Here is a 13664-nt window from a genome sequence, read left to right on the forward strand (position 1 = left end):
TCTGTTTCTTCAGAATCACTCACTCTCATGTTGTTCCAAAGCCGTATTACATACTTTTTCAAAAAACTCAAAAAAGTGTGTTAGGCAGAATGTTAGTCTCAGTCACCATTCACTTTCAATGTATATTTAGTCAATGGTTAGTGAAGCTAACATTCGACCTAACATTTCCTTTTGTGTTCCATGGAATAAAAAAGGTAAAACTGGTTTGTAACAACATAAGGGTAAGTAAATGATGACATAATTTTCTTTTTTGGGTGAACAATCTCTTTAAAGCATTGCCACTGAAAATATAAAACTAAAAAATATACAACATATACCTCACTAATTGACTAGTCAGATGTTGGATGTCTAGTCAACCATTATGACCCATCCATAGTCTTTTGATACAGCCATACAGAGTTTAAATGAAGGGGTGAAGCTGTCAGACGAGTTGACAAGGGGGGGATGCCCTTTCACCCTCTGGATCTCACTGTAGTCAGTAAAAAGAATGAGATGGAGGGAGAGAGAGGGAAGAGCCCACACTGTGGCCAGCAACGGCAGCACATCTCTGTGATCTATCCCACAGTCCCCAAGGGCTTCGCAGGGTAGTGTTGCCATGACGACCCGTTTCCTCTTCCTAAACTGGAGCGAGAAAGAAAGAGAAATGGAGAGGAAGAAGTGATTGGTAGAGAGCTGTGTTGAAGAAGCAGTGTCCCTTCATTAGCCAACGACAAACTGAGGAAAGAATAAAGAACAAAAAACAGGGGCTCTCACGTTATTTTATGCACTCTCTGGGTTGTAAGCAAACAAATTCACCACTTTGTTAACACTTTTTCGCAGTGAAGGTGAGATTTTGCTTTAAGCTGCACATAAACCCCTCTGATAGGCTCATCTCAGGTATATTAAACTGAAGGATCTATTAGATCTTGACTGGGCACAATTATGAATGTTCACTTTGTACAAGCTGTTCTTTGTTCAAATCATACATGTATTTATTGTCTTTAAAGAATTAGTTCAACCAACAGTGAAAGCTCTGTCAGCATTTACTCACCCTCATGCTGTTCCAAACTTAATGTCCTTTTTTTATCTTCAATGAAACATAAAAAGGAGAAGTTTTGCAGAATGATCACATGACTCTTTTCCACAAAACAAAAACATATTGTGACTGCAAACAGGTCCAAAAAGCACCATAAAATAGTCTATATATCACATACATTATATTCCAATTCTTCTGAACCTATTTGATAGCTTTAAGTGAGGAACAGACCAATATTTAAGTAATTATTCACTGAAAATCTTCCCCTTTTTTGTAGCTCTCAAATCTCATTCACACTCATGCACATTCAAAGATTGAGCTTCAAAACATGTTGCTCTAAGTTTGAATGACTTCATTCACTGAAATCACTGGTTGCTGAAATGTTTTGAATTGGAAGTACAAGCACAAATACGAGTGAAAAATTATAATCTAGAATATTGGCAAAAAGTGACATGGAATGAGAATTCTGAAACCCACAGTAGAGCACAATGCTACCCTTGCTGGACACATGGTGAACTGCACTCATGCTCCATTCACACAAAAATGTTTTGGTTGGCTGACAGTGGAAAGCACAGAAAAAAATTATACAACATTAATGAGACACGTCCACCTACGATTTCTGAATACTGGCTCTCATTTTCACTCTTGTTCTCTTTTCCCTCTGTCATTCTCTGTTGCAGTTATCCGGCTGTCTGTGATTTCCTACAGAATAATAACTTGTTATCAATCATTCGAGCACACGAAGCACAAGATGCAGGGTATGTATTTCTCTCTTTCTTTATTTATCTATCTATCTATCTATCTGTCTGTCTTTTTGTCTGTCTGTCTGTCTGTCTGTGTCTGTGTCAAATTCGGTACTTCTATTAGTTTATCCTCCCTTGCTCTATTGTTATATTTTGCTTCTTGTTCTTGATTATCTAAATGTCTAAACTCTCTTCTCACTCTTCTTCAGGTACCGGATGTACAGGAAGAGTCAGACCACCGGCTTCCCTTCCCTAATTACTATCTTCTCTGCACCAAACTACCTTGATGTTTACAATAACAAAGGTGAGGGTTTCTGCCACCTGGTGAGTATTGGCTTTTCCTGACAGTGAAATGTGTGCGAGTGCGAGAAAAACAGAGCATTGTGATGAGAACAGAGAATGAGATGAGAGCGTAGACAGGATCATCAGCTTGAGTGACTCCATCCATGTGGTCTCATCATCCGCTGATGGAACAGGGTCAACCTCTCAGCACTACCATCTTGTGGAGGCTTGCTGTGAACATGCATGTTCAAACATACACAACTGATGTACTGTATATTCTAATGTATTTATGTCATGGTTGATAGACATGTTTTCTTTAGACAGCTCATTTAGCTTAAGTGTTATCATATAATCATTTATGATACAACTCTTTGGAATACTTGATTCTGATTGTTCAATTGTGCTATTCTGCGGTCAAATATGTTTGTACAATGACTACTAAACTGCACGTTTGACTGTTGTTCCTGGCAACCAGTCTCGCTACACTGTGCTAGTTTAATTTCTCTCTGCGGACTGTGCATTATCCCTTACGTTTAGCAAATTAACTTGCTTTTATTCCGTAAACCTGCATGTACTGGAGACACAATTAAGACAACAGTTCCACCAGCCTTGCGTCAGTCGATTAGGAAACGGCCCCAGAGGCTCAGGAAGTCAAGCTCTCTTGAGAATATTTCTCATATTATTGATTTGTGCATACTCAAATGCTGAAGGCTTACTAACACTTATTACTCACTTCCTCAGCTGCCGTTCTCAAGTACGAAAACAATGTAATGAACATCCGGCAGTTCAACTGCTCCCCTCATCCATACTGGCTGCCAAATTTTATGGACGTCTTCACCTGGTCGCTGCCGTTTGTGGGGGAGAAGGGTACGACAGGCTCACGTTGGAATACACCACACTCAATCATGGAATAGTTCAACCAAATATGACATTTCTGTCATTATTTACTCACCCTTGTATTGTTCCAAATCTGTATGCTGTTATTTTTTCCATGGAATACAAAAGGAGAACATCTTTAAAGGAATAGTTCACCCAAAATGTAAAATTTCTCATTATTTACTCACCCTCATGCCATCCCTGATGTGTATGACTTTCTTTCTTTCTTCTGCAGAACACAAACAAAAAATATTTTTTTGAAGAATATCTCAGTTCTGTAGGTCCATACAATGCAAGTGAATGGTGATCAGACCTTATTAGCTCCAAAAATTACATAAAGAAAACATAAAAGTAATCCATATGACTCCAGTGGTTAAATCCAAATCTTCAGAAGCAATATAATAGGTGTGGGTGAGAAACTGATCAAAATGTAAGTCCTTTTTTGCTGTAAATCTCCACTTTCACTTTTACATCTGAAAGTCACATGTGGTGCCTGTTTCACTTTCACATCTGAAAGTGAGATTTAAAGTGGAGATTTAGAGTAAAAAATGACTTAAATATTGATCTGTTTCTCACCCACACTACTATATCGCTTCTGAAGATATGAATTAAAACACTGGAGTTGTATGGATTACTTTTATGTTTGCTTTATGTGATTTTTGGAGCTACAAAGGTCTGATCACCATTTGCTTGCATTGTATGGACCTACAGAGCTGAAATATTCTTCTAAAAATCTTTGTGTTCTGCTGAAGAAAGAAAGTCATACACATCTGGGATGGCATGAGGGTAAGTACATGATGATTTTCATTTTTGGGTGAACTAACCCTATAAGAATCTTTATACAGCTCTTGCAGTACAACAAAAGGGTCACTTTGAAGGGTCACTTTATGGCAAGAGTTCTGTAAAACACTTTCATAAATTTCTACTTTTGTGTTCTACAGAAAAACAGTATATGGGTTTGAAATGACACAAAGTTGAAAAATAATGACAGGATTAACATTTTTGACAGTGCATTCTGCATTCTGTGACAATATTCAGTGTTTTTTGGTTAAAAAACATAAATCCAAAACAAACAAATAAACATGCTTTTGCTAAATGATTGCAAAGTAAAATTTCAGATGGTTTCAACTAAATGTCTGTTGGTTTGACATGTTCCGTGACTGACTGTCTCTGTTGTCCCCGCAGTCACAGAGATGCTGGTAAACGTGTTGAGCATCTGCTCTGACGATGAGTTAATGAATGATGGAGACGAGATCTTTGACGGTGAGACATCCTCTTCTCTCATTCCCTTCACCTTGTAATCTGGCCTTTGGATACACATGAAGATAAACATGATTGATGAGTTCACCAAAAAAAAAAGATTTCTCTACACATCTGGCCTTTTTTTGACATCAACTACATCCTGAATGATGACTCATACAGTAGTTCTTTCTGTGTCTTTCCTGTTGTGCCTTTAAGGCCCTGCAATTGTTGCAAAACTGTGTTCGTAATGGCACTTAAGTTTCGTCTTAGCGCTCCACTCTATTGTCCTCAGTGAAGCACTGAAATAATTGCCACCAACACAATATACGTATTTTCTTGTGTGTCCCTTTAGTAAAAAAAAAAAAAAGGACCTGCCAAGATCGTAAATGGTCATCAAAATGTAAAAGAAATAATAGTGTTCAGTTTATGGTCATACAGTTTGAAACAACTTGATTTTTATTTCCGCCCACAGCCAATGCAGCAGCTGCTCGGAAAGAGGTGATTAGAAACAAGATTCGTGCCATTGGGAAGATGGCCAAGATGTTCTCTGTGCTCAGGTAAAACAGGGGCTGAGTCATTCAGTCTGCGGTCAAATGGGTGACACACTAATCAAACCGTTCTTGAGTTTCGGAAATTATAGATAGGGGAGAGATTTCTTAAAAGCAAGTCATAATTGATCTCAAATACACTATTTTATACAGTATTCTATACAGTTTTATTCTGAATAGAGTATTGCATGTAAACAGTGGCCTTAAGAAGTATTTTGACACTTAAAAATGTATGAATGTTTTTGAATTTAAAAAAAAAACATCAAACCAAGTGCCATTTATTTTAAAGAAATATAACACAAGTGGACTTTTTAAGCAAAACATTTCACAAAGAGAAGTTTGTTAGGTTTTAAATGACAAATCAATAGAGATACTGTTAAAAATGTAGACAAAAATTGTGGTTATCGAACATTTACTAAAACGTCCACTATACATCCACTGAAAATCCCAATTGGGACCAGTTAGTTTAAAGTAATAGTAAAAATGGTTAAGAAAATTTAAGTTATAAGAAATGATTTGTTGGCAGATCCCACTTGGTTTGATATTTTATATCTAATTCATTGTTATTCAGACATTTATACCTGTGACTAAAGGAATAATCCAGGTTCAATACAACTGAATCGACAGTATTTGTGGCATAATGTTGATTACCACAAAAATGAATTCGTCCCTCGTTTTCTTTAAAAAAAAAGCAAATATTGCGGTTACAGTGAGGCACTAACAATGGAAGTGAATGAGGCCAGTCCGTAAATGTTAAAATACTCGCTATAGCCACAAGACATAAACAATATGTAAAGATATATTCAATTTTACAACTTTATTTCCATGATGGCGTAACGCCATAAACCCTAAAATGACTATAAAAACATCAATTTGAACATTACAGCTCAAATAATACACAACTTTTGTGCTTTTATAAAATTATAAGATTCACATTTCTGCCTTTTAACCCTCCAAATATTGGCCCCATTCACTTCCATTGTAAGTGCCTCACTGTAACCTTTTTTTTTTTTTTTTTTTTTAAGAAAAGGAGGCAGAAGTCAAAATACATTTTTGTGGTAATCAACATTATTCCACAGATGCTGTGGATTAATCTTAACTTGTATTGAATGTGGAATATTCCTTTAAGTGTCCTAAAGAGTACAAATTCTTCTTGGAACCACTGTATAAAATCAGGCATGTGTGTGTTGTATTTGTGACATTATTTCTCATGGTTATGTCCTGTCCTTGCAGAGAAGAGAGTGAGAATGTGTTGACCCTAAAAGGCCTGACCCCAACCGGCATGCTGCCCAGTGGGGTGCTGTCTGGAGGCAAGCAGACTCTACAGAGTGGTGAGCACACGACCCAGTACTGGGCCTGTTCCTCTTTTGGTTCCTGTCTCCCTCTATCTCCTTATTTCTCTATCTCTCTCTCTCTCTCTCTCTCTCTCTCTCTCTCTCTCTCTCTCTCTCTCTCCCTGTAGTTTTCTGCTTCTTTTTATTTTATTTACAGCTCTAATGTCTCTATACCATCCTCTATTTCTAGTGTCTGTTTCTGTTGCCATTCACAGTACACCTGGTATTAACATTTGTCTCAGGTGGTCAAATACAGGTATAACCCCTTTTGTGGTTAAATCACTCAAGCCTCAATTGAAGGTAGTCAGAAATCCAATGTAAGTGCTAATCCATTCCAAACAACATAAAAAGGCCACTTACTCACCTGTCAATCATCCCTTGTGCTAAAACAATGGTTTTAAACTTTGCCGGTTATGTACGGCTTAAAAGAAAACAGCCATGCGAGATGAAAAAAAAAACAGAAAAGCCAATAGATAGTTATGAATAACACCCTCTCTACACCAGACGTGAGAGCGACAAAAGCAAATCACTCCGATTATAATCAATGATGCTGTCTACACTGGATGCAGTGTCACGTTGTGGCGACAGTAAACGACCATTTAGCACTGCACTCGCTGGCGCTACTCATGCCAACAAGACAAATAAACAGTTTCGAATGTTCGTTTCGTGTAGACAGCCTCAATTCGTTGTAGCGCAATGTGACATCACTCGCGTCCGGTGTAGACAGGGTGTGAGACTTCACAGGATATCTTAAATATGCCTGATATCAACATGAAATGACACAGATTATGTGTAACACACACATCCAAAGTTGTATGGTATTCAACCAAAATAACCAAGTTTTGTTTTGTTTTGTCATGCATTCAAAATTTTATATAGTGAGTGTTATTAGTTGTCACAAATACAAAGACCCTAAACCGAAGTGGTCATAGGAGACGCATGTTATTATCAGGTGTAAACAGCGATCTGTCTTGGCTGACTGGATTTTAAAGCGATAGTTCCCCCAAACATGAAAATTCTGTCATCATTTACTCACCCTCATGTTGTTCCAAACCTGTATGACTTTTTTTTTCTTCTGTGGAGCACAACAGGAGATTTTTCAAAGAATGTTCAGTCTCAGTTACCATTCACTTTCATTGTAAAGAAAAAAGATGCAATGAAAGTGAATTTTGACTGATGCTGTCAGTTCCTAACCTTTTGTGTACCAATGAAGATAGAAACAGTCATACAAGTTTAAAACAACATGAGGGTGATGACAAAATTTTCATTTTTGGGTGAACTATTTAAAACCCGGCTTAAACTGGGCCTATGTCTCTTCCACCTGTCTCTCCATCTGTCTCTTTCTGTATCCTCTGACAATCTCCAGGCTTTGGGGTGCTACCTTTTCAGTTCCCCCAAAGAATGGACACATTAGTGGGTCAGTTTACCTGTCACTGGTAAACTTGGGTAAGGTGAGAATGAGTCTCTTTAAAGGCCTTTAGGGTGTCTAGAGCCCAGGAAGTGTGGAAGGCAGGAGAGTGTCTCATGTAGAGCGTGAATGGCTGAGAGGATTGTCTGTGTCTGTGGTCCATAGTCTGGTTGGCATGCATGCATAATGCGGTGATGGCCCGGCAGCCGCCGCTGCTCATGCACCACTGCTGCCTGTGCATTACTGCTGTTGCATGGCTTGTTCAGGTGTAACACACTCCCCTCCTCTCCCTCCAGCAACCATCGAAGCCATTGAAGCCATTGAGACAGAAGAGGACGGAGAAGGTAATTCCAGGACATTAAGCTCAGCCACACTCTGTCGCTATAGTGATAGTTCACTCAAAAATGAGAATTCTGTCATCATTTAGTCACCTTCATGTTGTTTTGAACCTGTATACCTGTCTTTCTTCCATAAAACACAAAAGATTATGTTAGGCAGATACTAAGTGTCAGTCACCATTCACTATCATTGCATCTTTTTTCTGTACAATGAAAGTGAAAGGTGACTGAGGCTACCATTCTGCCTAACATCTCCTTCTGTTTTTCACGGAAGAAAGAAAGTCGTACGAGTTTGGAACGTCATGAGGGTGAGTAAAGGAGTGACAGAATTTCTACTTTTAAGTAAACTATCCCTTTAACTGCTCTATCCAACCAACCATACAACACACCACACAGACAAGAAGAGCCACAAGACAAGACTAGAAAGTTCATGTGCACCGATCACTATGAAAGGGCACAGCACATGTCTGGGAACAGTTTGGTGATAGGTTGGTCATAGGTTGGCTAACGCTTACTGACACTATCTTGCTAACACTAGCTAACATTTTGGCTGTGTCCGAAAGCAAAGGCAGCTGCCCTGCTCTCTCTCTGCCCAGTAAATCAGTGATTTAAAATACAACATTTTAGTATGATGGCACCTTTTGAAGAAACTGGTTTCAGAAAGACTTCCAAGGCACAGTATCAGCAGTCTAATGATCTAAAACAAATTCAAATGAGCTTTAGCAACAATAGCTAACAAAGCAATACTAGCTTAAAGAAATAATTGATGATAATACTGTTATTCAGTAGATAATAAAATTAAGTTGGGAAAAAAAAGAGATTAATTAATTAATTTACGTCATTCAGGCGCTCCATCGGACACATTGTTATTCTTTCCACCATCTGTTTAATCCCACTCACAGGATAGTGGGTTATCATAGGCAGTGAAGGATACATGTATATTAAGACATCTTTGTAGACAGGATGTTGTGCAAATGTTGGATTTGGAGGTACCTTATTACCTTACTACTCTTGAATACTGCCTATGAAGGCAGCATTTTTCAGGATTCAAACACAGCCTGTATCTAACTGTAAAGCATCACTAGGTGCTTTTAGTTAAATAAACTGTAATTCCTTTCAAATCAAGAGGCTGTTATGTTGTTAACACACATTGGGCCTTATTCATGAAACACGAGCAGTACAAATGTGTGTAAATCATTAGTAAAGCAAATCTTACATACTGTAAATTGTCCCATTGAATTGAATAAATTCATAAATGATTTACAAACAAATTTTTTCTCCTCATATTGCATGAACAAGGCCCAATAAGGATAGTTATGATGTTTTTATTTGGTTTGTAATTTAGTCAATGACAAGAATTTAACCAGATATCTGCTGTGCCCTTTTTGAGTGGTAACATTAAGGGAAAATTCCTTTTATAACCTGCATGATGGTTTGAGATCTAAACTGGAGGCATGATTATTCTTTTATATGGTCTGTTGTGTGCTGCATTTCTTCTGGCCCTCATCATTCAAGTGTGGGCGTAGCATGTGGTAACCTCAAGCAGGAACATTCTCAGCCAACCAGAGTGTGTTCCTCTTTGGCACCCTCTCATTCTCTGAGACCAGATCATCCCAGTGATACACACGCAGGGATGACTCAAGGGGTTGGACATGGATTCTATTCATACAGAGTATTGACAGGAAAAAACAACACGGAGTTTGTAGTTGATATTAGGTAGGGCTGCATTATTGTTTTTTATTTCACTTGATATTGTAGTTGCGAGAATTAATTTTCATTGTACAACAGTGAGTTCTGGTCCTCAAATCTGATTGGACACTTCATTGTTTGTATCACTCCACTTGTCTGTGTTTGCGGCATTCCAGACAGGCTGTCAGTCTTTGCATTGCTCTGCGACACGCAGTGGTTGATGCTTTGGCTTCGTTTGGGAATATTTTCGTTAGCAGAGCAAAAGTACATAAAAAAGGTAACTGACTATATATACTGTAAGTTACTTTATTAACTTCTTTTTTATAGAACTGCTATTATAAAGAAATTGTCAGGTGATGTTTAAACAACTCGCTCATTGTACCAGTTGTCGATAGTGATACAGGCCTATAAACTTAAGTTTAGTCAAAGTAACACAATGTCAGTGTTGGGGAAGCTACTTTGAAACTGGAGCTTCCCAAGCTACAAGCAACATAACTTAAAGTAGTTCAGTTTCAGTAAAGCTATTTTTTTTTTAAGTTACTAACAAAAAGTAGCTAACAACACTAAAGCTGTTTAAAGAAGAAAATATTTTTAAATATACAGTATAACGATCAAATTAATTTAACTAGGGTGACATTAAGCATTTACACTTACAAAAATTGAGAGTTATAAATTTCACATGCAAATGAGCTTTGCTGCAAACTTGCGGCATATTGTCCATTGTTGCCAAAGGTTTGCCGGAGGTTCACCACTACCTGGTGAACTGGTAGTGAAGAGCTAAAAAGCTGCAAATTTCTGGAAAACATTTGCGACAAATCACAAGCTCATTTGTATTTTAAAATAACGAGTGGCAAATTTGCGGCAAGTTTAGATTTTTCATAAGGGTAGAGCAACAACATTAAATTGAACTTATAAATTTATACTTATTTGTTGTAGTGAAAAACAGCACCACTTACAACTATATATTTCACTTTTAAAAAGTCCCTTTAAGACTGCGTAGGGGCTTAAGTGAATCAGTGAATCATTTATTTGAACTAGTTAATTTACATGAAGCTTCTAAATGAACCAACTCACAAAATGAATTGGAGTTCCCAATGCTAAATATAAGGGAATCGTATATGTTAACCGGTTTATTCACATGAACTGGACGAAAGAACTGATTCACTTTAATGATTTGGATTTCCTAGTGCTACATATAAGAGAGTGAGGACAGTTTAGGTGTTTGATTATTCCCTCAGCTCCATTACTTTGTACTTTAATGTACCAAATAAAGCATTTTGTGACCCCACAGCGATACTCGTTGGAAAAGTAGCTAGTTACTGGAAAAGATTCACTATTGTGAACATAGCTGAGCTATTGTCACTCTACTGAAAAAATATAGATAAGTTAGTAGTGCCACTGTTTTTAGTTAGTTATTCCCCAAAATTTTACAACGCTGGCGCCCTTGAAGGGCACTGCGGTAAGGGAAACCACTCGAAGGGTTGTTTCAAACTAAAGTAAGTTTTTTCATGAAGGGCCCTTCCACAAGACTGTTAGCGAAGGGAACATTCATATTGTAATGCCATGCTCCCTTCAGAGTGTCCACATTAAGAGTCCCGACCTTCGGAGTGAGTAGGGCATATAGCGATGATCAATTTTGTTTGAATTTGCCCAGTGTCTATGATTGGTTGCAATGCTCAACTACTGCACATAAACTTGCAAATAGAAACCTTTGACACTACGGGAGCAGACCTTAATGGAATGCTAAATTACACTTTTCACGATTAGTTTATCAAGGCAGTCGGAATTGTAATATCAACTATTGTACGATTAATTGCAGGTTAAAGAACCTTAAGTGTCTAAATATGTAAGTTTGGACTTTGAATTGCAGAAAGCAAAGGCCTTGAGGTGTTCTTTACTGGAGATTGATGAGAAACAGAAGCGTTGCTGTTCATTATGGGCTTTTCCTGTCTCTCCACAGCCATCCGTGGCTTCTCTCCACAGCACAAGATCACCAGCTTTGAAGAGGCTAAAGGTCTGGACCGCATCAATGAGCGCATGCCGCCCCGCAAGGATGGGGTCAACCACGTGGACCACTCCATGGGCAAAATGAACATGTCCGAGACCAATGGCACTGATGACAACAGTAATATCTAGTGATGAAGTGGCTGCCCACCCACGATTTGTGGCAGGACAACGCCAAACCAATGATTTAAGGCCTCCTGCTTCCAACAAACACCCAATGACATAACACCACCTACACATCCCTCCCTGCTCCAGTGTCCAATTAGACAGCCGAACTATCCAACTTCAAATCTTTCACTGAAATGTGCAGGAGGCGAACTGTTTTTTTGCCATCAGTTTGCCGTTTTAAAAGTTTACAGTTTAAGCGGATACCTTGCTGATTTGGCAAATCCCTGCCATTTTTGGGAGTAGCGAATGGGAAAGGAGGGGGTGGGGGTTGATATGCCTCTGAAGAGCTGAAGGTGTCTTTATCAGAGAGGGGGCGGTCTCAAGGGCAAAATCTGCCAGTTCCTTTTTGACTCCGCCCACATGTCAAATGGGCGGGATTTAGGAACTCTCTCTTAAGCCTGATCCATCTAGTTCATCGGTGTGGTTGATGAGCCGGTACCAATTACACGCACACTTTTTCCTATTTTTATTAAGAGTTTTTCTTCCTGATCCCATCTCATAATGAAATGATCTCACTGTTCGAAATGTTTTGCTACTAGTATTAAACAAAAAATGAAAAATGTTTGTAAGAAAGGACATTTAACAGCTAAATCTTTACATTTTATTACTTACAATGCAATCTTGCCTGGGGGTTTTTATTTATTGATTTCGTTTTTGGTAAGATGCCATGAAGTGGTTAAGGATGGAGCATAGTGGTGCTGTTTGTCTATTGTACACTCTTGATCAAACCAACCACCTGAATGGGGAGGAATTCTGCTGTGGGAGCTCGAGTTTGACTTTTGGCGCCACCCTCCTGATTGTTTCTAACCTGCCTGTGTAACTCAAGAGAGAGAATGCACATAGTACATTTCGCAAGTCAAATAAATATTATATATATAATTATAAATATATTTAAATATATGATTATTAACAATGATTGAGGACAATGATTTTTAACAGCATCTATGGTACTGAACGCATCAGTGCATGCAATTAAGTTCCTTATTGATATGTGAAATTATAATTGTGATGTGTTTCAAAATAGTAGACTTGAATTATTTCCCTCTTCAAATTATATTTGTAAAGGTCTAGTTTGTTTTTATATCTCTATAAATATATATTATTTTGTATTCTTTTATTTAATTTATCTTTTTTCATTAATATCATTTTATTATCGTTGATTTTATTTTTGTATAGTTTTGCTGTACAGGCACTGACGCTCTTTCTGATGTGTATGGGTTTTTTTTTTTTTTTGCTCTCTGTTCAGTTGGTGTACAGAAGTTGTTCAGTAGTGTGAACGAACATATTACTCAGAGAAAAGCAACATTCAGGCTGCCAAAGCATGATCGCATGGTTTATTCAAATGTAAACAAATTAGACACAAGGACAATTCAGTGTCTCACTTTGAAGAAGAAAACTATATTATCATTATGATTATCTTGACAATATTCTTATTATTCTTACAATTAAGCTACGGTTCTTTAATTTACACTGTTTTCTGATCCTTGTTTGGTCCAGATGTGGTTTATTTCAAAGAAGGAATTTTATGGATTTGTGACTTATTCTTGTAATTTGCTCTGGAACTAAGTTTTCGCATTTGACTTCCTAAATGAAAACACACATTGTAAGCATGCCCTATGGGACAAATCACTTTTTTTACTCTTGAATAAAATATGCATGAACTAATAATGTCTTCCCCCTTTGCTGTTGGACTGAAATACATTTGATAATACAGATAAAACTTCTTGTGTTCTGCTAAAATAACAAAAACAATGATTCATCACACTGAATATCTAGAATTTTAGTCTAGAATGGAAATGTAATTTAGAATTAAACACTTCTGATATATGTAAAACTATAGTGTATAAGGTTTTTTTTTTTTTTTACACTATGGAGTTTTCATAACTTCCAGGTTTCAAACATTCAGCCAATGAGGGCTTTTTTTCCATCAGGGCATCCACCTGCTTCCTGCTATTCTTCCACAGGAAACTCGGGGGGCCACAGCAACCTCTTCCTCAAACCAAGGCGCCCACTGACA

The 13664-nt window shown here is 37.7% G+C and overlaps 1 protein-coding gene across 1 annotated transcript in view; it reads left to right on the forward strand.

The window, feature by feature from the left end:
• LOC127431206 (protein phosphatase 3 catalytic subunit alpha-like) overlaps window positions 1-12950 on the forward strand; it is a 69381-nt gene extending 56431 nt beyond the window's left edge. The window contains exons 7-14 of the mRNA XM_051681525.1: window positions 1696-1773; window positions 1968-2062; window positions 2782-2907; window positions 4102-4179; window positions 4631-4715; window positions 5940-6037; window positions 7745-7792; window positions 11436-12950. Of these exons, the coding sequence (XP_051537485.1) occupies window positions 1696-1773; window positions 1968-2062; window positions 2782-2907; window positions 4102-4179; window positions 4631-4715; window positions 5940-6037; window positions 7745-7792; window positions 11436-11611 (784 nt within the window). The 3' untranslated portion in view covers window positions 11612-12950. The remainder of the gene's footprint in view (window positions 1-1695; window positions 1774-1967; window positions 2063-2781; window positions 2908-4101; window positions 4180-4630; window positions 4716-5939; window positions 6038-7744; window positions 7793-11435) is intronic.
• The last annotated feature ends 714 nt before the right edge of the window (window positions 12951-13664 follow it).

This window comes from Myxocyprinus asiaticus, chromosome 40 (genome assembly GCF_019703515.2).
Source record: "Myxocyprinus asiaticus isolate MX2 ecotype Aquarium Trade chromosome 40, UBuf_Myxa_2, whole genome shotgun sequence".
Taxonomy (NCBI): domain Eukaryota; kingdom Metazoa; phylum Chordata; class Actinopteri; order Cypriniformes; family Catostomidae; genus Myxocyprinus; species Myxocyprinus asiaticus.